At 53.1% G+C, this 24192-nt stretch overlaps 1 protein-coding gene and 1 long non-coding RNA gene across 10 annotated transcripts; one reads left to right on the plus strand and one right to left on the minus strand.

The window, feature by feature from the left end:
- Nucleotides 1–331: 331 nt before the first annotated feature.
- On the minus strand, nucleotides 332–19527 carry ITGA7 (integrin subunit alpha 7). 9 transcript variants are annotated; one of them, XM_039865598.1, is made up of 26 exons: nucleotides 19132–19527; nucleotides 15013–15140; nucleotides 14831–14910; nucleotides 13645–13900; nucleotides 13082–13159; nucleotides 12626–12745; nucleotides 11555–11762; nucleotides 11234–11427; nucleotides 10755–10843; nucleotides 10504–10631; nucleotides 10257–10352; nucleotides 10013–10074; nucleotides 9695–9864; nucleotides 9122–9271; nucleotides 8332–8447; nucleotides 7618–7810; nucleotides 7457–7537; nucleotides 7273–7352; nucleotides 7067–7141; nucleotides 6828–6930; nucleotides 6182–6358; nucleotides 5862–5993; nucleotides 3906–4019; nucleotides 3578–3676; nucleotides 3365–3490; nucleotides 332–1042 (listed from the first exon to the last, which is right to left on the minus strand). In XM_039865598.1, the coding sequence occupies exons 1-26, from the start codon at nucleotides 19335–19337 to the stop codon at nucleotides 812–814; spliced, it is 3492 nt and encodes a 1163-aa protein (XP_039721532.1). In that variant the 5' UTR covers nucleotides 19338–19527; the 3' UTR covers nucleotides 332–811. The 9 variants fall into 9 exon arrangements, with proteins under 9 accessions (XP_039721532.1, XP_039721531.1, XP_039721530.1 ...); XM_039865597.1 differs by having other exon boundaries at nucleotides 13028–13159; XM_039865596.1 differs by having other exon boundaries at nucleotides 12626–13159.
- LOC120604880 (uncharacterized) lies at nucleotides 19148–22196 on the plus strand. The gene is made up of 2 exons (XR_005653434.1): nucleotides 19148–19286; nucleotides 21406–22196. It is a non-coding gene; the product is annotated as an uncharacterized LOC120604880 (long non-coding RNA).
- Nucleotides 22197–24192: the final 1996 nt, after the last annotated feature.

Raw genomic sequence — 24192 nt, forward strand, 5'->3', positions numbered from 1 at the left:
TGGCCACGGGAGGAAACAATTATGCCGTCATGCTCTTAACTGCAAATTCCTGGACCGGGTCTCCCAATCGTTGCCCACCCGCCCCTAGGACAGCTCGCCACCCCTTTCCCTTGTTCCCTCCCATGGTAAAGTGCCCTCCCCGCCTTCCGAGAGCGCAACCGTGTGCCTCCAGGATCTGGTCACAAAAGTCAGGATACATGCATCGCTGCCAAGCCCCCAACCCTCCCTCCCACTACCGCGTTTGTCCTGCGCTGTGGGGGTGCGGAGAGAATCAGGCCTCTTCTGGAGACCTCGGGCACGAGACAGCAGGACTCAGCAAAGAGGCCAGAGGTTTGTCCTCAGATGTTTTTTTTTTAATAAATAGACAAAATCCACTAGGTTGACGCAGCAAACTAAGGTCACAGGAGAGGAGAAACTAGGGAGGGAAGAGCCCCTGAGTCAGCAATGCGACCTCTTCCCCAACTGTCTGGCTAAGGCACTTTCGGGGAGACAGGTCTTTGGGATCCTGTTACACTGGGTGCATGGGAGAGGGAGGGATTAGGGTCCTTTCTCCCAACCTTTGTGTCAGGACATCGCCGCCTTTCTCGCCCAACCCCATGACCCCATCCCCAATTTACCCCTCTCGTCTCACAGCATTCTAAGGGGGAGTTTGGGGGTGCTCCTCCTGGGAGAGAGGTCTATGCCCCTGAGGAAATAGATCCCGCCCAATCCTGATGGGACACCAGCAACACACTCTACCCTCTTCAACCCAAGGAGCCATCTCTGGGGAATCGGTAGAGGGGACCCATGGGCCAGGTTGGGACAGAGGAAGCTAGGCAGTGCCTGGCCCAGAGTGCCCGTCGGAGCTCAGCTCAGGGTGCCCATCAGCAGCCAGGATGGGGTGCGCGTCAGGGCCCTCCCGTCTGGGGCTGCCCCAGTTGCTCCTCAGGATGGTACCCGTCTTCTCCTCCTTGAACTGCTGTCGGTCTTCCCGTGGGATCTTCACCGCATGGTATTGGGGCACGGTGGCCTCGGGGTACCGCGCCCGCTTGAAGAATCCCATCTGTAAGAACACCGGGCCAGGCATGAGGAGCCCACAGGGCTGAGGTCCCTGGAGCAAATGTCCACCACAGCTCAGCTCCTGGCCTCCACCACCCCTGAGACAGAAAAAAACCAATCACAGCAGAAAGGAGATGGGCTGGAGAGATTCTAGTGCAGTAAGCAGCCCCCACAGGTGCCACCATCAATGCTAGGTCTCAGGGTCTCATTCACAGCAAGAGAAAGATCAGGAAGGGGCTCAAGATGTAGGACCAAGGACATCTTCCTTGGCAACTGAAAGAGGGAGTTGCAGGTGGAACATCGGGACTGCCGACCCCAAAGGTTTCCACCCGCCTAAGCTTTTTAAGAGACCCAGTAGCAACCCCAGAACATAAACAAGATCTGAGGAAAAACATGGCTTCCTAGAGCCCTGCATATCCCAGAATGACACCTCTCATGCCTCACACACACACACCCTGTGTGCTTGAACACGGCAGCGTCCACCTTAGGGCTGTGCCCTCCATCCATGAATATGGTGACCTAGCCCCTTCCTAAATCGTGAACATGCTGGCCCTTACATACCAAGGTGGAAAAGTGCCCCTTGCACACTCACATCAGTACTGCCCGAGACTCCTACATGCTCAGACGGCACGGCACCTGCTTGCACACTCATGCCCAAGAAACAACATGCATGGCACCTCCCTGCAGTCTACATGCGCACACTCTGGGAGCCCACCCAACCCTTTGAGCATGCCCCAGGCTGTGTACATTCACCCTTATAACCTCCGCCTTATTATTACCTCCCACCCCAGTTCCTAGGGCTCACCCCACACTCAAGCAATCTCGTTTCTTCACCCTGAACATTCCTGGTCGCCTGAAAGCTGGATGCTCTACTGACACTCATACACATACATACTCACACACACACATATTTGCAGACACACACACACACACACATGCACACACACAACAATTACCCCACGGTCCCTGGACCCCCCGCTTCCACGGCTGAGGGCTGCACGGCCAGACGGGCCTGGTGATAGTTGGTAGGGAAAGGTGAGTTCTGGCTGTTCCGATGGAAGAAGCCACACTGGGATGTCAAGGGAGGAGGGGAGCAAATGAGGGGGAGACGGGAAGACTGGGGAAAGATGGCAACTTAGTTCTGCTCTATCCCCCACCCTTGGGGGCAGGGAGCAGGGATTCTGGAACCAGTTTCATGAAGGCATCGATCTCCCCCAACAATGACCGGTTTCCTAACAGTTTGTATCCTACTCTGGGGGCCTCGTCCACTGACGACTCACATTTGTCAAATGGTATGTTTGGTCTGTGATTGGTCAGGGGCGGGTGGGCTGGGAGGGAGTTCTCCATATTGCCGCAAGGACACGCGTGGTTCCCCATGGCCCATACATAGCATGTGGTTCAGGGTACGACTGCTGGTGATGGAAGTGATCCTCTGTACTGCCATGTGCATACGTGTGCCTTCGTGTGGAGCCCCAGACGGGAATGTGATTCTGCCTACACCCTGTGTGTTCAAGAATGGTTCCACGGAGACCTTGGTATGTAGAGGCTCTGCGTTCAGTCCTGGAGGCAGCTTCCTGGAAGTAATTCTCCATGCCGTGGCCTTCGCGGCCACAGTTTCCTTCTGAGACTTATCTGCCATGCTCTAGTTATATCAGATCACACTTCCCTACCTCCGTGACTCGGCCTCCCATAGTCCTTCTTGAAGGCCGAGACCCGACGCACTTCATCTCCCACATCCAGATCCGACTACCGCAGCTTCTAAGGCCCAGCTCCGGGGCTGCCTACTCAGAAGCTTTGCCTCCTCTAAACTCCCACTGCACCCTCTTCACTTAGTGTCTTCTGCCTTGTCCCTGACTACAAGCTTCGCCTCCCCCACTAGACTCTCAAATATCTGAGGACAAGATCTGCATCTGACTTTCACTTATATGTGGAATCTAAAACCCAAAATAAATGAACACACAAAACAGGAACAAACTCAAAGATACAGAGAACTAATTGGCAGTCACCAGTTGGGAGATAGTTTGGGAGGATGGGTGGAAAAGTGAAAAGGATTAAGAAGTATGAATTGCCAATTATAAAAATTACTCACTAATATAATATTATGTGTTGACTGTAATTAAAAAATAAATTTTTTTAAAAATCTGCCTCTGACCTCTCTCCTGAAACATCCAGGACTTGATAGGGTCCCTGGTACATATAGGGTAAGTGCTCAATGAAGATTTGCTGAGTAAACGAGAGAGTGGGTGAGCGAAAACCAGGGCAAGAAAGGCCACCTGCATGACAGGGAAGCCCCGCCCCCACCAGCCCCACCCTCCCCAAGCCTCACCTTCCACATGAGCAGCACCAGCAGCGCCAACACCAGCAGCCCAGCCAGTACAGCCAGGAGGATAACCCACCAGGGGACTCCCTCTGCCACCACAGCCACCGGGTCCAAGTATACCATCACTGGAATCTGGAGAAGCAAGGGATTAATGGAACAGGGGTGGGGCGATAGGAGAGAAGAGTTCCCCCACCCCCAACTCCCAGCTCTGCAGCTCACCACTGTTGAGGCATCTCTGAGCACCAAGTTCTTGATTGAAGACTTCACAGTGATGTTGGCACGGACAATCACTTCCAGAGACTTCACAGCTGAGTACTCCTAAAGGAGCAGGGAAGGAAACCCTCCTCCTAAGTGCCCCCTGTTCCCTCATTTCCCACGAGCTCCTGAAATTATAAATGGAATGGTGCCCAACACAGAGCGTATTTCTGCCCATCTTGGATTAAGCATGTGCTGCATTTGGACAGGCAGGAGGTTGAAGGAGAAGTGAGTCCCAGAGGGGCTACTGAAGAGGAAGACACCCAGCCCATCACCCCAGCAGTGCTCTGACCTCCAGGAAGGTGCTGTTCCAGAGGCGACCCCAGACATGCAGCACAGCCGCACGGTCAAAGCTGTAGAGTGGGCAACTGAATATTATGCAGTTGGCTGTGTTCCGGGCACAGTCCTGGGGACAAGAACAGGCAGGGCTCTGAGCTGTGAAGCCTGCCCAGGGCCCAGCACCCTTATAAACATGGACACACAGACACAGAGACTGCCTGGAGAATTTATTCATACCTCCATGAGCCCCTACATCTTGGACCTCCTTTTCCCCCTTTCTCACTCATATTTCTCCCATTTTCCTTAACTGGCTTCAAACTCCCCCTCCTCCAGGAAGTCTTCCCGAACTGACCTTGTGGTCCAAAACAGTGGCCTACTCTAAATCTGGGCTATTTGGCTTTGAAATGCATGGAGAGCAAGGAGAAGGTCTCTTACTAGAAAGCAGCAGAGTAGCTTCCCCAGTTCATGCTGATGTTACCCAATGTCGGTCCCATTATTGAGCACCTGCAAACACTTATCTCATTTAGCTTCATAATTGTCCTACAAGGTACATATTATTGCCATCCTCATTCTTCAAACTAGAAAATTAAAGTTTAAAGAGGCCAGGTGACCTGCCTCAGGTCAAACAGCTAGCAAATCCAGTAAGTGGAGTAGCAGATATTTGAACCCAGGCCATATTTGGCAAAGCCACACTCCTACACTAAGCCCGAACTCATTAAAGGAAGATGAGTCTGCCCAGGGAGCTGATGGAGAGACAGGGGACGAGGGCCCCGTTCCTTCCAGGCCTGACCTAAACTCATTTGGCCCAATCTCATCTAACAGCCCATTTGCCTAAAAACTGTGTCATATTGATCACACTTCATATACAGAAGAACCACTTTGAGAGTGATTGAATTCTGTGAGTCATCTTTTATTTTGCCACTTTTGAGCAAATCAAGAACTCTTGGTCGATTCGTCTAAAAGCAAGGTCTTCTGCCTTAATTTTAAGTGAAAGAATCAATTGCAAAGTTTTTAGTAAGAAGGCTTGCCTTTCAGGGGAAATCAGTCACTTGGAGAAGGCAAGACTATCCATACAATAGGGAAACAGTGATTATGCAAGTTCACACTGACTACCCCCAGGCACCTTAGTTTGCCTGTTCTCAGGGGAGCAGAGAAACCGATTGCCCCCAGGAGGGAGAGGGTAAGACAGTAGAGCTCTCTCCCAGGCAGATGACACCAGAGCTGACCCCAATCCCCTTCAGTCTCTTTGACTTCTTGCCTCTGTTATTCTGTTATATCCACACATCCATACCTGGGTTTCACCTCCTGGCAACCAGCCAAATATCCTCCCCCAATCTATGTCCTTCCACACTCTCATTGCCAGTGTCATTCTCAAGGGAAGAGTACAGAGTATGTGCCAATTTGCTCCATGAATCCACTTAAAGAACAAAACTATGTGAAACTAGCAGAAAAAAGGGAGGCAAAACTGCTCAAAAGGGGTAGCCTTAATGAATCACACATAATACACTATAATTTTAATTATTAGAACTTTTAAAAACTTAAAATGTTTTTGACATTGTAAAACTCAAGCAGGTTTTTTTACACAAATGCTTTTTTGTCCTAAAAGTGTTAAAAAGAGTAACGAACATCTCGAAGATGGCTAAAACCATCCCACCCCTATAAAATGTCATCTTTCATATACATGTGAGGAAGACTGAATGCACAGCTAACTCACTGGCTGTAGGTCAAGTGCCCTGCTCTGGAGTAAGCACTTGGCAGGTGTGATGGGATCTGTGGTGTCAGCAGCAGCTACACAGGTGTGATGTGAACTGTCTCATCAACTTGCAACAGGTGTTTGACTACCACCACACCTCTCGGCAGGCCAGCCTCCCTGGACACCCACCACCCTGAAGTTCCCTGCCCCCAGCATCCTCTGTCACATCACCACACACACGCCATTCTGGCTGTACCACATTCGTCCTGCCCTCACCAGGGTGATGTTTTTCTTCTTCTCAGCAGAGGACACTGGCCACCAGGAGGTGCTAGGCTCCAGCTGCTCATGAGGCTCCTGCTGCTCTGGCTGCTCCAGCTCCCGCCGCCTCCTGTCCCTGTTGTCTACATCCTACATGTGAGAAGGGGGACCCAGTGAGTGTCCCTCCAAATGCAACAGCCCTGAGATGGCATCTCCTTCCCACCGCCTTCGTCCTGACCCTCTGCCCACCCATATACCCCAGCCCCATAACACCCTTCCCAGAGTCTAACCCTCCCACCCTGCTTCAGTGGCCCCCATCCACCCTGCCTAAGCCTCACCAGGCGGAGGATGTTGGGCCTGGGAGAACAGAGCCCCTTCGGCCCAGGCCCCTGCCCGCCCTCCAGCTCCACCCGCATGGGGTACAGCAGCCACTTTCCGTTGGCAACCTCGTGGGGCCACATGATGTTGAGGAACGCAGAGCCCAGGGTATTGAGCGACTGGCCCTGGTTGGAGACCTGCGGGGACAGGGAGTGTGAACAGAGAGAGCTCAGTTTCTAAGCAGAGATGGAGGAGACAAGAGCTGAGGGGAGGGCCTTAGGAAGCACAGTTTCGACAAAGACGCAGGATCCCAGACCCAACCCTGCACCATTCTCCACCCACCTCGAAACCAGGAAAACCTGGAGATGTCACTAGGAGGTGTAGGAAGGCCCCGGCCAGCCAGGGCAGAGTTTTGGGAAGGAACATCAGCTCTCCTCACATGTCCCCCCACTCTCCAGCTGAGGCCTCTGAGAGAGAAGCTTCCCCGAGCTCTCATGGCCTCCCCAGAGCAGCAGTTGAGATGTCCAGTCAGGGATGACCAGGAAAAAGTTAGTTGAGGCCTCTACACAAACTCCTGCCCACAGCCGAGGTCCAGGAGCAAGGAGAAGCCTCGAACTTGCTGGACCACCAAGCTGCCATACAGGAACACTTACCAGGAACACTTACCGTGACCTCATACTTGACCTTGCTGCCCACATCCCGCTCAGACCGCATGGCGCTCTCGCCCCGTACCACGCCAGAGAAGAAGAGCTGCTGGGGAATGGCCACCCTGGAAAAGAAGGGCCGAAACAAGAACTGAGGAGGCCTGAGGCCTGATGGAGGGTCAGGAGGAAGAGCCCAGGCCTGGGCTTGGGGGTGGCGATACCTGCCCCGCCAGCGCAGGTGCTCACCGGGGCAGGGCTTACCCCGTGATGGATAGTGGCAGCTCAATGAAGACACGGGCCCGGGCAGAGACGGGATGCAGCTCCTGCTCACTGATCCTGGCACGTGGGCAGGGACAGGCGTGGGTAGCAGGCACAGACCCCACCTCAAGGGGTCAGGGGAGCCACTTACAGGTGGACATTAATTCTACTGCCCCCAACCTCACCCACTCCAGCCCTGCCAGGCTTACGTGGCCAACAGCAGCTCCACCTCCAGCTCCGTGGTCTCAATGGTGATCCCTGAGGTGCTGAGGATGAGATAGAAGGTGATCTAGGACAAGGGTAGAGTGAAATTTGGGTCAGGGGAGGCCAGGGTCTTGAGGAGAGGTCAGGGGTTAGAGGTCACTCAGATAGGGATAAGAGCAGAGTGCCAACCTGGGCGTCTCTCTTCATGGGGTTCCCCAGCTCACACTCAACATGGGAGGCATTCTCATTGGACAGGCACAGTGGCTTCTCCTGGAGTAAGGAAAGAAGGAGAAGTCACTTTGGGTTACCGAAGCCCCGCAAGACCCCATGAACCCCACCAAGGTCCTCACCGCAGGATCCAGGGCCCGCACTCCTGAGTAGTGCAGAGAGGCAGGAAGGCTGACCAGGAGCTGGGCTTCATGGGCATCATCCCCATCGGCCTGAGGCTGGGCTGGGTCCGAGGGCAGGTTGGTAACCTTCAACTCCAGGCCAATGACAGGCTGCCCGCTCAGTGCAAACAGGGCTGTTGTCCCATCCACATCCCTGGAGGGTCAGATCCCACTTACTCTGAAATCTGAACACCCCCTGCCTCTCTCACTCCTGCGGCGGGCCTTCACTCCCTGAGCCTCTGCACCCACCAGTCCAAGCCTCAGGTCTTCTGATACTCTAGAGAGATCTAGACTGGGAGCCAGGGGACTTCCATTCTGGACCCAGTAGCACACCTGACTCGCTTTGGGCAAGTAACTTAACCTCTCTAAGCCTCTATTCTCCATCCATGAAGTGAGACTAATAATAATTCCTATCTCACAGGGTTGTGAAGACTAAATAGTGAGATATATGGAAACTGCATTGGGAAGGATTGTTATTCCTAACCAGAGGAGCGCCTGTGGCATGTCGCTGACCCTTATCCTGCAGTCTTCTGAGTTATCAGCAGGTCCTCCCCAGCCTTCCATCCTCCCTCTGCAGGCTCAGCCCCTCCCTCTGCCTAGACCTACTGAAGGGGCTTCCTTCCATTCCTTGAACTCTTGCCTGCCCACCCCACCTGCTCCCTTGCTCCCCCTCACATGGGCAGAGGCTGGAATTCTGTATCGCTGACCCGGGCACAGAAGCGGGCATGGACCAGCTGTAGATTGCTCTGGCATATCTTATCTTCACCACAGCCTTGCTTCAGGAAGTGGATCTAGGGAGAGATTTGAGGAGAGGGTCATTCCTAGGGGGCGGGACAAGGGGCAAATATGTCACTAAGGCACATGGTGAGGTAGAGTACCACAGGATTACACAACCTGGGTTCAACTCTCAGATCTGCTGCTTACTGGCTGTGTAACACTGAGCTTGTCACATAACCACTCTGAGCTGTGTCCTCATCAGTAAAATGATGGGAAAATTATGATGCCATGGTAGAGACTAGCAGGCTAGTCCACAGTGAGATCACATTTTCCCAGCTTTCCTCACATGTAACTGAGTTCCAGATTTAAAAGGTGAAAAGAAAGTAAAGAGTGCCACTTCAGAACTGGCCATGAGAATCATACCAGGAGCTTCCCGCTGACCGGTATAAAGATGATCCAAGGACCTTGGGGGCCACATTTTATGATGGCAGACCCCCATCAGTCTGGGCCCCTGAGATGACTACATGGAATCAAGGAACACTGTCCCTTCTGACTAAGAGAATATGGCCCTTTGGTGGACCATTTTCCATTTGGGGGTCTACCTACTACAGTACCTAGAGATATCAGGAACTACTGGAATAACATGTGAAAGAACTTTACAAGCTATGAATGAGTGTCACTGCTGAGGGGCCATGATCATCGCCCCTCCCAGCTCCTCCTTCTAGGCTAAACCAGAATACATGCTCGCCTCTGCCCGCTGGGTGCTGGGCTGGTGGGCATTGAGAATGGGGGCCACTAGAGGCAGCCCCTGGCCAGGAGCCTGTCGTCGGAGCCGAGGGGTCTGGAGGCTATAGGACAGAGTCACCACAATGGCCCGAAGCTTGTCTTTGACGTTCTCCTGGAAAGGGAAAAGATGGACATGGATACAAGAACAATCCCCAGGCCTCAGCCCTGCCCACAGCCCCAGCCAGACCCAGGACAGATTCTGAAACTCGGAAAGAGGCTTAAGGAGAGAGGTGGAGAACTGAGTAAGGAGAAGGGGGAACAACTGGGGTGGAGAAGAGAGGAGACCCAGGATTTAGGGCTTTCAGGACCAGATGTAACAATGGACTCCGCCATCTCCATCTCCAGGGAGTAAAAAACTTGGCAGGAAACACAAAAAAGCAACAGGTGAGGAGGAGGTTAGCCCATAAAGAAGGCTTCCCAAAAGTCAAGATTTTAGAATGAGGTGTGAATGTGTTAGGGAAGAAGCTAAGAGGAATCAAGGAAAAGAGATCATGCAATGACAACGACCCTCAGAGGCCAAGGGGTCAGTGTCCACCTGCAACTGGAACATGGTGTCTCCGCAGACTCGGTCATGCTGGTGCTTCAGCCACACGGTGCCTGAAGCTTGGTGCTTGGGGTCATCCAGGCCACGGCTCAGGAAGGTCACACGGGGGACCTGGCCCCGGAGCCTGCGGTCTGTGTCCCCATCTAACACATAATCCAGAGCTGTGGTCCATGGAGAGAAGAGAGGACCCAGTGAGCTGGGGAGCTGCTCCAATCTGACCCTGTTCCCAGAGGCCCTCCTCTCCACCTCGGAGTGAACCCTGCCTTGAAACCCAACGAGGTGGGAGGTGGGAAGGGGAACCTCACTCACCCACAATAGGGTTGTAGCTGCTGGGGACTGCAATGTAGCTGAAACAGACCCTTAGGTCCACACTGTGGGGGCAAAGGTTAGCTTCTGAGCCAAGCAAGGCTGCCCGGCCAAGTCTGAACCCTCACCCTGCCCACTGCTGCCCCAGCCCCCAGCCCCAAACTAGGCAGAGGAACGGAAAAGGGCAAGGGGCCTAGAGACCCTGGAGGCTGCCACCCAGCCTCCTTTCCCTTGGATCCCACCGCACCAGACTGAGTGGCCACCAGCACAGTTGGGCTGTTCTAGGTCGATGTTTCGTGGAGCAATAAAGACTTCATGGGAGACATGGAGGACCGGTCTGGCCCTAGGGAATGGGGAGTTGAGAGCACAAAAAACATGAGAACATGTGGCTGGGAAACTGGGGAGGTGGGCAGGCTCTTTGGCATGAGATTTGGTTCTCAAATGGGCCATGTAGCATCAGGGAGGGAGAAGGCAGAGTTGAGGCAGGGGCTCACCTGAAAAGCACAGCAGCGTCGGCCAGCGAGCCCACCAGTAGGTCAGGGTAATGATTCCCATCCACATCCAGGCCGCCGGACAGAGAGTAGCCGAAGCTCTTTATGCCCACGGCCTCGCCCTCCAGCACCTGCAAGACCTGACTGTCAGCTCCCCTCCCCACCGCTGCTGGGCCTCTGCCTCCTCCCCTGCCCTCTGCTCCTATTCCCCCTTTTCCTACCCACACCCACTCCCTCATCCCAACGCCCCTCACCTGGGAAGGTTTGACAACAACCCCTAGACTGCTCCCGTGGTAGATAAAGACTTTTCCATCCCCATCAAAGGGAGCGCCCACAGCGATATCTGCAGGCATGGGGAAAATGCAGTCAGACTGGGGGCAGGGAGTGGGGGTGCGGTGAGGGGTGACAAGGGGGTGACAAGGTCCAGGCCCCAACTTTCCCTCCGATAGTCCCATATCATATGTTTTCTATTTTTTTGAGAGACTACTAAGTCCCAAGCACCTTACGCATATCACTTTTAATCCTCTCAGCTATTCTCTGCAGATATTACTAGCTCAGAAACGTTAGGTAACTTGCCCAAGGTCACAAAGCTGGTAAATGGTAAAATTCAGATGTGAGCCCAGGATGCATCTCTCCCTGAGCCCTCAAAGGATCTCCCCTTGACCTCTGAGGCACTTCCCGTTCCTGCCCCTGCCCCCTCCCTCCCCTGTGCCTTTCTAGTTCCCAATCACACCTGGGAAGCCATCTTGGTTGAGGTCCCCCAGGACAGCCAGGCTGATCCCAAACATGGATTCGGGGGAGCCACAGAGCCGGAGAGGGGAGACCCCAGCCCAGTGACCCCCTTGGTTCATGTACACATACACAGCACCCCCTAGCTCTTCTTGGCGCTCAAAGAAGTAGGGGGCACCTACTACCAGGTCTGCCCAGCTATGGAGAAAGAAAGACAGTCAGTGTGGCATCCTCCCCGATCAGGGGAGTTTAGGAGGAAATGCCACAGGACCCTCTGACCTCCTGGACCAGATCCGCCTGGCTCCACTCCCTGCTGCCCACTCACCCATCATTGTTGAGATCAGTCACAGCCAGTGAGTAGCCAAAGCCAGAGGTCAGGCGCTCCCCGGACAGCATAACTTCCGGCACCAAGCGACTGGCACTATCTTTGCGCAGAATAACCACAGCACCCTTGTGGTTGGCACGGGGGGCCCCAGCCACAAAGCTCAGCTCCTCTGCACGCACCAGGCCCTTCCCCGAGTCAATGGAGAAACCTGGGTGGGAGTGACCTACCAGTGAGCACTCCCCACAAGACTCAGGAGCCAGGGTGTGTTGCAGCCCCTACCGCCCCCTCCTCATTGGTCCAGAGCCAAAAGGTGGAGGCGCCCTCCACATAATCACCATCACAGCTGGACCTCTCCTCCTCCCCCTCCAGACTCCTGGCAGCCCCTGCCCCACACACACACCCAGAGACTAGAGTTTGGCACAAGAGTGCAATGAGGTCAGCCTCAGAGACGGGGGAAGAAAGAGAAAGGCAATGGCTGAAAAGGCCAGACACTGTGAGCGCACTGGCAGAATCTGGGGCAGGGCCCCACTCCCAGGATGCCCAGGGAATTGTTCTCCCCTCTGCACACCCAAGAGGCCCTAAACTTATCCAGTGAACCCCACTCCCACCACCCTGGCTGGGAGAGGAAGTCTTCGCATGGATGGGGGCATAGAAAGGGGGTAGGGAAGAGCTTGATTCACCCAAATATCTCCCAGGCCTCATCTCCTCCTTCTCTGCAGTGGGATGCACATAAGACAATTAGAAGAACTTACCAACATGGCTAGACCTTTCTCCAGCATGTGCCTACCATCCATGCCTGAGCGAAAGTCCCCCTAGAGGTCTAGCCGCCTTCCTTCCCAGCACAGTCTCCACCCGCCTGGTTCTTCTTCCAGGGAGACCCCTGTTCACAGGCCCTTAGGCTCTCCCCTTTGGGGTCTCTTCTTGGGCTTGGTCACTGGGCCTAGCTTGTCTCTGAAATTTGGACCCAACATGTGTTTCCCTGGGTGTGTGTTGCGGGGTGCGGGGCAGGAGAGGAGGAAAGCCAGGCCAAGCCCCCAGGGCCCAGGAGGACGTGGGTGGGCGCTTACAAACCTAAGTAGCTATTCAGGGCCAAGTCTCCGGCTGGTCCTGGGAGCCGGTCAGCAGGGTCCAAAGTTTTATACACCAGCTGGTCAGGGTCTGAGCTATCAATGTTGGTCACAAAGAGCAACCCTGCGGGGGGTGGGATGGGGGGAGACACCAGGGAAGGGACATCCAGAGGATGGGCCACAGAGTGGGGAGACAGGGCCGGACACAAAGGCAAGAAGAAGAGGAAAGAGGTGGAGAAAGAATACAAGAGAGGCAAAGAGGCCAGAGAGATAAGAATCAGAAACAAAAAGGCAGAAAGACAGGGTGAGAGACAGAGACGGAGACAGAAGGGTGGGAGCGTGGAGAGGGAGGACAAGAGAGAGGAGCATAGGGTTAGAGTGGCTCTGGGCCGGGAGAGGTCCCTACCAAAGTAGCTGTTGGCAGGGACAGGGATGAGGCGGGGGTCCTGCTCCTTCTCACCCCCCGCCTCGTAGGGCCCGTCGTCGAGGTGGGCCAGGTCCGCTGAGCCCTGTGCACAGAGCTCCACCCTGGCAGTGCCTGCAAGAACAGACCTGTTAGTGCCCAGGACAGGGACTGAGGAGCACCCCTCAGGCTGAATGCTAGTTAGACAGGCACACAGGGATGCCCTTCCTCTCCTTTCCAGCTCTGTCTCCACCCCCTCCCCAACCCAAGCTTCTGGGGTCCCGCAGACTTGGCACGCACTCACCGGGTGTCAGCTCAGCCAGCAGCAGCGTGCAGAGATGGGAATGGGAATGATGAGGTGTGGGCTGGTGTGTTGATAGGGAGGACCAGCCGTGCGTGTGGGGGCTCATGCCAGGGTGTTGAGGAACACAGCCATGTGAAGGAGAGGAGATACCTCCATTCATGTGTGTGCTGGCATGACATGGAAGGTGTTGCAGTGCCACAAGGCTATATGGCAGTGAATATGTGGGCATGCTTGGCCGCGTGCTGCCTGAAATCCCCTCTCTGAGGTAAGAAGACAATTTGGTCCCCTTTTCCCCTCTGCGAAATCAGTGACTCACCCTTCCAATTATAGGTTCCCGGGGCCCCAAAGAGGAGGTAGTGGCTGTCAGGGGAGAAGGCAGCAGCTGCGCCCTGCTGGCAGAACCCAAACTGTTCGTGGCCCTGGGGGCGCCCCTCACAGAACTTCCACTCCCCACCATCCAATTCATCATGGATAGCCAGGTCCTGGCTTAGCACAAAGCAGCGACCAATCACGTCCCTCGTCTCCAGGATCTGGTCCACTCGTTGCCTCGCCTCATACCGGTGTGCACAGGTCTGCAGGATGATGAGATGAGGAGCTATTCCCCTGGGTGGGCCAGGGACCTGTTTGAGCCACGCTAACCACATGCAGATGTTTGGCAGAGCTGGTTCACGTGCACACATGCATGCACACACACACACCCCTATGCTGGCGTCACTTAAGCGCCACCACCAGCCCAGTGTTAGGCAGGTATATTCATAACCCACTATCCCATCAGCTCCCATTTCCTTGCTCTGGCAGGAAGAAATCCTTGTTCCACCTTCTGCCTGAGCACCCACCAGCACATCTAAGCCAGTACACAGGACTTGTGCCTCCTTGATCACGCCGTAGGTGACTATGCCCAACATTTCAAGATTGATCCCATCTCTGACCCTGTGTAAGTGACATCACCTCATCTGCAAAGCACTCCACTCTCCAAGGATCGCTTATTCTTGAAAGCCTAACTCACCCCACCTGCAGGAGTCCCTTCTCTCCACTCTTCCTTCAGACTTTGACAGACTGGGTACTATATCATTCACCACAGTCTGCCCCATAGTGACTTGCATTACCATATGTTGTGTATGTTAATGATGATACAGAAAAGAAGACACAGAAAAGGAGAGGATGAAAATCTCCATGATATGCAGTAGGCTATTTGAAGCATGCAGGCTTTTCTCTGTCTTTACAGAGCCTCTCTCAGTAGCTAGCATAATGCCTGATGCTTAAAAGGTTCTCAGTAAGAGTTTGACAAATGGATGAATGGACGGATGGTTAGACGCTTAAATTTATAAGAACGAGTACCATGTCTTACACTTTTTATATCTCCGTGATGTGCTAGGAAGCAGACCATCATACCACATGCCCAACTTGTGTTCTGTAAGCACATCTGTGTATGTGCGCACACTGTACACTCACACACACATACACACCCGCCCTGGCGTACAATCACAAGAAGTGGTACTCACGACAATCTTTCCCCCGGGCCCCTGGCTCCGAACACTAACTCCCAACCACTGGTTCTCCTTGCTCTCCTTCTGCACATCAGCTGGAGGCAGGACACTGGGAATCAGGGGAGGGAAGAGGAGACCAAGTCCCCGAGTCCCCTCCTCACGTGCTTCCCCCCACTTCACACCCACAGGGCTCACACCTCCCTGGTCGATGTCCACTCTGTAGCAGTCAGTCTCCTCCAGGCTCAGGGGGCAAGCGAAGAGGCCTCCAGTGCGGTTCGCCTGCTGCCCAGGCAGAGCCAGGGCCTGAGGAGCACCTACCAGCAGCCTGCACAATGGGGTAGGGGCAGGAGTTAGGAGCTGCAATGCTTCCCCTCCCCAGAGCTGCCCAGGCCCAACCCCTCAGCACCAAGCAGAGTATACTAAGGACTAAAGAGAAGGGCCAAAAGTCAATTTCCCAAGTCCTGGCAAGGTCAAGTTAATACACTTGGCCATGTAATCATCACATTACATATGCACATACTCTCCAGATGAAGGACCACATGCACAGTAGACACACACACACCACACATAGCAACCCAAGCACCCGGACCAACACTGCTAGTTTGAAAGAATCGCCTGTTCTCAACACCTGTTCACCACCAGGCCTTTCCTACCCACGCCCTGGCCCCATCCCCAAGCTCTGCCCACCTCCCCAGTCCCAACTGAAACCTTCCCAGAAATGCCAAGAATGCTGACAGCAAAAGTTAACAGGAGCAGACTGGCACCACGAGGTGGCCCAGGGACCACCTCAGGAGTCCAAGCAAGAGTCTTGCTTCCCCCACTCCCTCCTCAGAGACCTATCAAAGACCCTAACCCCAACAACCCTGCCAGCCCCAAGATTGTATCAGTCACTCCCGGCTGGCAAATTAGGGCAAATTACTCATTCTGTCTCCAATCCTCACCACCCCAGTCTCCCCCTACTTCCTGAATCCCCTTTTCTATCCTTCTTTCCCCTTTCCACAGCCATGATTTCCCATCCCTCCCATCCTATTCCTTCTCCCATCTCCCTCCCCCACCTCCCCAGCTCCCAGTCTTCCTACCTCCTCCCCAGTACACTTTCCCAGCTACAACTTTCTTGGCAGGACAATTTTCCACAATCACAGCCAAGGCTTCTTCCCCAGGAGAGGATTGTGCTGGGAATGGAGGCTGCCTGGGTCCCTTGGGTCTGACCCCCAGGCCAAGAGTAAAGGAGAGGGTGAGATGAGGTGACTGGCACCCAGCTGGCTACAAGGATCCTGTCTTTAGAGAAAGAAAGACTCAAAAGTGGCAGCAGGGCAAAATTTGAGGCCTCTCTCTCACTTTGTTTTCTTCCATCTCCCTTCCCGAGTGGGAAGGCCCAAAGCTGTGTGGGGCAATATTGCAGACAGGCATCTGTGGGGCACTGTGCCATCTCTGATGGTGCAAGGGGAGGGGAGGGCACAGAGCTACTCTCCCTTCCCACATCTCCTCTTTTAGCAGCTGTCATCCCATGTCAAGGCCAGTGTCAAGTGAGAGAAGGTGGAGGGGGAATGGTAGGGAAGAGAGCATTGCATGCATTCGACATTCATTAACAACTATTTATTGAGAACCTACCATCTGCCAAGCCCTGTGTCAGGCACTGGTGAGACAAGGAAATAATATCTACTCAGCACCTACTATGGGTCAGGCCCTAGGCTAAATGCCAGGGACAAGAGGAACTAACGTCTATCGCTTTCTACCTAGGTGCCAGAGCTAGGCAAGTTAAGTACATTATCTCATTTAATCTTCATAACAATCCCATTCAAGGCTTATTTTCTTGTCTTTCAGATGAGGCCACTCACTCAGAGACCGTTAAGTAGTATGCTGGAATTCAAATGCGCATCTAACTCCAATAACCATGCCTTTTCCGTCACATCCTGCTGACAGGCCATCTGCAGAACACAGAGACCTCTCCAGAGAGGTTAAGAGGAGGAAGGGGAGAGGAAGTTACCCCAGGCAGAAAATGAAACCAGGTGGCGCCACCAACCTTCAGACAGATCGACAGCATCCCTCACACATCTCAAACACAGAGATGGCCATATCTTGGAGGACTGAGCTATCTTATTCATTTTGTGATCGCCCCATAGAAGGCTGAACTCACACTTCATGTGGACTCAAAGAGACACCCAGTGCCTCAGCTGGTCACTGCATAGCTGAGCACCAGGAGAAGCTAACAGTCAGTGTTCAATGCTTACATCTCCTCAGGAGGTCAAGAGGAAGGAGGAGGGAGGAGGGGAGGAGTCCATATGGAGGAAAGAAGCTGAGTGCAAGGATATGCCCAGCCCCACCCCTGGTGAAGAACAGACCAGCTCATTCCTCTCGTAACAAGAGTTCCCACACACAGCCTCTCTGGTCCCTCCACCTCTGACCCAGCCACATACTCCTGGCTTCATCCCATGATCCCCAGCCACCCCAGGCCTCTGGACAAAACAGTAGCCAGAGCTGCAGCCACTGCAAAGAGAGAAAAGCAAAAACATGTCGGCATTTGGGGGCAGAGGGACTCCCTGGGAGCTGGGATAAGAAGAGGTGGAGAAGCCCATGACTACTGCACCTCTCAGTTCTCCACATGCTCCAGGCTCCAAACCACATCCAGCCCTCTCTGATTCTCTCATTCTGGGTGGCCCTCTCAGGGTGCTCACCCTGGGTGTGCTCCGGCCAAGCATTTGGATCCTGGCTCACCGTAAGGCACTAAAACTATTCTTTAGCTCTGTGGATAACAGTACAGGAATAATAGCACTAATATTTTCACTGCACTAGCTATGTGCCTTGTGCTGTTCTAAGCGTTTTATGTGCTGGGGGAGGAAATCTAGAAATCAAAAGCTAGGGATGAGCAAGGTACCAGGTCTCCCATGTGCCACCAGGCAGCAGAACGCCCCCTGCAGGAGCAAAAGCTGAGTTTGGCAGTCAGGTCCCTCTCGGAATGCCCCTAGCTTGACTCTAGGAGACAGAATTAGGGGCCACCTTCAGAGATGAGGGGGAAATGACAAGAGACCAAGCTATTAAAAATAACCTAGAATTTGCCTGGAAATAGCTCAGAGAGTTCAGCATGTCCTAAAAAGGCCTCCAGTCCTGGAACTCTGGCAGATGGGGGGAGGGGAGAGTGTGTGAGACAGATGAGGGAGGAAGTGGACAGAAGGCTGAAGAAGAGATGAAGTTAGTTGCTTTCTATCTCTCCCAAAATTTGGGGGACCACTGACCTTCCTCCCTGATGACAGGGTTAATGGAAGAAGAAAGATCTGAGCTTGCCCCTCCTCCCTAAGCGGGAAAAGAGAAATGAGTTCTTGTCACTACCCTCTGCCCCCAGGCCAGTAGTAGCGGGGAGAAGACAGTCTCTGTGGACAGCATCGATCCCAGTAATGGACACTTAGTGTGGCTTAGGCACTGGCCTAGAAAAGAAAAGCCCCCTGGCAGGAAGCTTTCCTCCCCATATTGCCTTTTTAAAATTGTACATGTAGCTGGAGCCAATAGTACAGGAAGCATGAGAGTCACAGGCCTCACACACAAGTGTGTCCTTCTTCCATGGGTCCTGAACTGATTAGAAAATTATTAGAATTGTCCTCTGCTCCTCACTCCTCTTTGCTTTCCCCTATTGCTGAGATTCCTGGAGCTGGAAATTTCCTGAGCAGGAGGAAGGGGAACAGCATAGCCAGCATCCTTCCTGGATCTCTCTCTCTCTCTTGCTGCTACTGCTACATCTTTTATGGACTCTATTTTCTGCCTCTCTCTATCATTAAATCACCGTGTTCAGGTTGCCAGACCCTCCCAGGTCCTCGCCCAGCCTTCCCATGGTCTTGAGCCACAGAAGTGGCAGGTCTCTCCTTGCCTCCCAACTGTCCTGCTGCCCTCATTCCATCCTATGGCAATGCACTGGCAGGAAGTTATTTCTGGAGTCTACCTCCCATTCCTCCCATGGCACCTTCAGTTTCTCCTCTTCTTCTCTTCCTTCCCTAAGAGACAAAATGTTCAGTCCCTGTCCTTCAGGGAATTTAGCCCTCTGAAGAAGGGCCTGAAGCAAGGATGCAAGAGGCGTGGGGGCAAAAGAAGATAGTCTCTGCCAAGACAAGAATTCTGCTCTCCAACTCACCCCCAAAGCAAGAGCCCGGGTCTCGGGGCCAAGGGTATGCCTCTAGACCCGAGACGGATGAGGCGAAGCTATAGGCTGGGGTACGAGATATCTGTGAGCAGCCGAGTCTTAGTGAGGTTGGAAGACTGGGAGATGAGGTGGGGGTGGGAAATCTGTGGCTCGGGCACGCGGACTCTGGACGGGCGCGGTGACTCACCAGCTCTGGGGTCGGGGCTGCAACTGCCGATGTAGAGCCACAGAGAAGCCGAAGAGGCTCCCTGGCTCGCCCTCCTTTCTCAGGGCGCCCATCACATCCAGATTGAAGGCGACAGCCCCTGGGGAGAGCAGTCCGAGGAGCAGGGAACCAAGAAGGTAACAAATCCCGGAGACCCCCATAGGATCGCGGCCCGGAATGCCGGCCATGGGGCAGCCCCGCGCGCGCTCCCCGAGGGCGCAAGAAAATTTGTTCAAACTCCGAGCCCCAGGTCTCCAAGGCGGGTCTCTGGTCTCGAATCTCGCTGGTCTTCAGGGGTCTCCCAACTTTTCACCGCTCCGCCGCCCCACGCCGGCTGGCAGGACTGCGGCAGCGGCGGCTTGGCATCCACTAGGGCTCCCGCCTCCGCCCCCCGGGCACCGCCCCGCCCCGCCCTCGGCCCGCCCCCTCTCCGCGGCAGGTGGAGGCCGCGCCGCATCGCTAAGGGATACCCGGGCGGGAGGCCTCGCTACCCGGCACCCCAGCCCCACCCCAGCTCCACCTCGCCGCCCCCTGTGCGCGCTCCCTTTAACCCTGGACTGGTTACCGAGCCAGCGAAGGGTGGAGGCGGCGCCTGGCAATGGGGAGCGAGAGAGAAGTACAGAGAGAAAGAAGCCAAAAAAGAGAAAGGAGGGTAAAGACATAAGTGGATGAGGCTTAAAGGAGTCTGGGAAGAGAGGGATGCAGGCAGAAAGAGAGGAGATGAAAGGGGAACAGTCTCGGGCCTGGGTCCTGTGTGGTCTACCTTAGCTCTCCCTCCTCCCCTTTGGTCACAGGGACCACTTCTCATGCTGTTCCAGTCAAACCACTTCCCACCTCTTCCCATCCCACTCCTCAGAGCTCGGCAGTAACAAGTCTTCAGCATTCAGGGAAACAGAGGAAAAGACAGGCAAGAAGAGAAAGAAAAACTCAGCAGGTCTGGGGAGAGGGGCAAAGGAGGCAGATAGAAAGAGAAAGACATGGAGAAAGAAAGGCCAGAGGGGGCGGGGAGGAGGGACGCTCAGGGTGATAGTGGAAGAAGAAAATAAGCTTGGGGATGGGGGTTGCCAAAGAAGGGTAAAGATGAAAGAGATTGGACCCAAGAGGCTGTCTCCAGCTCCCAGACCCTTCCCAGGACTGTACATTTCCCACCCTCCAAAGCAACTGTCCCCAACCTTTTTGGCACCATCCTATGGCAATGCGCTCGCAGGAAGTTATTTCTGGAGTCTACCCCCCCGCCCCCATTCCTCCCATGGCACCTTCAGGGATGGGTGCTCCTATGAGAATCTAATTCCTGACGATCTGAGGTGGAGCTGAGGCAGTGATACTAGTGCTGAGGAGCTGCTGCAAATATAGACGAAGCTTTGCTCCCTGGCCCACCACACACCTCCTGCTGCTGTGCGGTGGGTTTCCTAATAGGCCGGGGACTGATTGGGGACCCCTGCTCCAAAGGGGTGGGGATTGGAGGGGGCGGACCTGGGCTGGCCCAGACAGGAGCTGTGTGGGGCTTTACAGGGATCTCTACAAGGAATCACGGGCCACTCTCTCTCCTTCTCTCTTCCCCTCAGGCTAAGACAGAAGCGAAGGGAGGAGGGACATTTTCCAACTCTCTGCTATTTATAACTCTAATCCAGAAACGGAGCCAGAAGGAGAGATAGGAAACAATTTGGCACAACTGGAACCTCACTCGCTCCCACCTCCCCTTACTAGTTGTCTTTCTTACTGAGTATTGGTCTTGTGTATATCCATCTGTCTACCTTCCCCTTCCCTCTCTCACTCATTCCAAACTCTACTTTTGTCTTCCTTCTTGTCTCTGTCACTTGGAATCTTTCTCAGACTATTACTCAATGTCTCTAATATTTTCTCTGCCCCTCGGACACTATCATTATATCCTTAAGATTCTCTCTTCTCCTTCCCTTTCTTAAAAGCCCCAGTAGTGTCCTACCTAGTTATTCTTTGCATGCTCTCTTTGTCTCTCTTCTTTGTGCAAGGTTATATTTAAAAAAAAACAGACAAATAGGTAGGCTCTCACTCTCCTGACCCTGCGAGAGTTCTTGCCTTGGGTATATTACTACTACACATTTGAAGATTTGGGCCTTCGTTTTTGCAACACTATGCTTGTGGCCATCTCCTCCAGGGAACTAGCACAACTTTAAACAGGTGCTATCAAGGAAGTACATGTGCTGCCAGCAGGCTGGCACCAGGCTTCTACTATTATCATCCCCCACATATGCCGTCTCCATCCCTTTTCTACTTCAGAGCCACAGACAATAGAGAAGGGCTGAAGTGAAAACACAGAATAGTAAAATCAAGATAGAACTTGGAACTCCCAACTCAGCCCAGCCAGAATCGGAATGCCTTTAGAACCCCGACTGCCTTCCTCTCTGCACCTGCAGCTTCTGCCTCCCTCCAGCTCCACTCCACTGGCTCCTGCTAAATCCAAGGCTGAAATCAGATGCTAAGATCTACTTCTGACCTCCTCTGCCCAAATATTTGAGAAGTCACCTCATGGCCACAGGAGGAAAGAGTAGGAAAGAAGAGAGAAAGGCCACCCAAAATTAGCCTGGCTATAAATAGTGGGGCAGAGGAAGGCGGGGACATGCAAGGGCCCTAGAGCAGCCTAGTTAAGTTTAGACATGTAGATTTTCCCTGAAGGAGAAGTGAGACCAATTGTTGGAGTGGAGAGCAATATCATAGGAATATTGTAGATGAAGCGGGGAACGAAGATTCTAGAAGTATCCCAAGAATGGAGGAAGTTGAACATTAGAATAAACAACCTGTCAGAGAACTTCTTGTATTTGAGTCGAGAGTTTAGGAATTCATTAAATTAAAGCCAGTGCTGACGCTATTTGATTCCACTCATTAAAACATTGTTAAAATGATAAAACTATAAAGATGAAGAACAGATTAGTGATTGCCAGGGGACAGGAATGGGAGGGGTGAATATAAAAGGATAGCACTGGGAGTTACTTTGTGGTGATGAAGGAATTCTGTACCTTGATTTCGGCAATGGTTATTTGAATCTATCCAAATAAATTGGAATAAAATTACATAGAACTACATGCTGGAAAACACACACACACACACACATACACACACACACACACACAATAAATGTATGTAAAACACTGATGAAAACTGGATAAAGCCTATAGGCTAGTTAACAGTATTGTAGCTACCTCAGCCTCCTGATTTTGATATTGCGTCACAACTATATAAGATGTTGCCACAGGGGAAAGCTGGGTGAAATGTACACAGGACTCCAAGTACTATTTTTGCAACTTCTTCTGAGTCTATAACTATTTCAAAATAATTTTTTAAATTAATAAATTCCCAGGCTCGGCAAAGACTTTGGCCCTTGTCTGAGTAAAAGCTGAAAACTTCTCCAGCCCCTTCCCCCTCTAACAGCCTTCTTTTCCCTTCCATCTGAGATCCCTATTTTCCAGCTGCTCTAACTTTCAAGCCAACACTTTCAGAACACAGACTGCAGGGTTAACTTCTCCTTCCACCTCATCTGGCAGAGCCTTGAAGCATATGGCCCAGGGTCAGCCTTTTCCTCCCCACAACACACAACATGAGTACTTTCTCACCCCACCCACCTCTCCAGCACTGGAATCCTTCTGCCTGCCTCTGGATTCTGGCTGTAGCCAAAGCTTGAACTATGGGAGTGGCTGGGAGAGAAAGAATATAAATGTGATTGAGGGGAGTCAGTGGGGACATGACTTGACCGTTCTGGTCTTTGAGGATCCAAGGAAAAAACCCTTGCATCTTGGAGAGGACTGGGAGGTCACTTCCCACAGAGAGCCATTTAAATTGTCTTGAGGGCCCTTTTTCTTTGAGCACTGGCTTCAGGCCAACATTTGGAACTTGGCCACACCACCAACAGCCCCCTCTTGAAGCCCAGCCAGATTTCCCACTATGAGAAGCCTCCTCCACTTGTGTCACGTCCTCCCTCAGTCCTCACCCAATCCCTAACAACTAAGCCGCTTCCGACCCTAATGTTTATCCCAGCCAGTCAGCTTGAAGCTTACTAATTAAAGTTAACTCTGAAAGAGACCTCAAAAGAATAGGGAGATGAGTGGAGAAAAATAACATGGAGTTGCATTCATTCATTCTAAGGGAAAATAATCTGGGTGGGAAATTGTAAGGAGAGGTGGGCAGAAAGAGATTTCAAATTTCAAGAGTCATTCTCCAAATATGCGTGCAACTTGTGTCCATCTCTACCACGGGCAGGTGGGGTTGAGCTTCAATCACAGCAGAAACTGAGGTTAGACAGTGAACAAGAAGGGCCCAGAAAAAGAGCAGCTGGAGGATGACTCTGGAGAGATCAGCTGTGGTCCCCAGATACAAGTACCCATGTCCCTCTGCCCACCTCTAGGGCAAAGGAACAGCCAGTGTGTGAGAGAGGAGGGCAGGGCTGATGTCTGCAGAATCCTGGCAGTCTCTATACTGATTGTGAAAATGTCAGATGGTAGTGCCAAGTGGGGTGAGGGTAATATAGGATGGGCCTGTCACTCTCCCTTAGCCTCATTTTAACATTCACAGTCTGATGGCTGAAACCCCCAACGCCAATCCCCCTCATTGGCCCCTGCCCCCTGTCTCACATCCCCCAGGTCACTATTCTTTGACACCCCTTCCAACCCCTACCCTTCTCTCTCAGGCCCCGCAGCTCTGAGAGTGATGCACCAGGCACCTTCCAATCTGCCTCTATTTTGCTTGCTCACTGCAGTTAAAAGCTGAAGCCAGAGTGGGAGAAAGATTGGGCCAGGCTGCCCTGTGATGCTCTCACTCTTCCCGCTTCTATTGATCAGCCCTTCTCTGGATAAGAGCCTCTTCCCAAAAACCCCTCCCCTTCCAGTATTCCCTTCATCTGATGCCCCACAAGACGGAAGGGCACAGTGACGTGGGAGATATCTTCCTGGGCTATCTCCTATGGTGTATGCAGTATAGTGCAGTGGTTACACTCAGGCTCTGGGGTCAGATAGCCTGGATTTGGATCCTAGTTCTGCCACTTGTGAGCTCTGTTACTTCACTGCTCTGTATCTG

Source organism: Pteropus medius, unplaced genomic scaffold, assembly GCF_902729225.1.
Source record: "Pteropus medius unplaced genomic scaffold, Ma_sr-lr_union100, whole genome shotgun sequence".
NCBI classification, from domain to species: Eukaryota; Metazoa; Chordata; class Mammalia; order Chiroptera; family Pteropodidae; genus Pteropus; species Pteropus medius.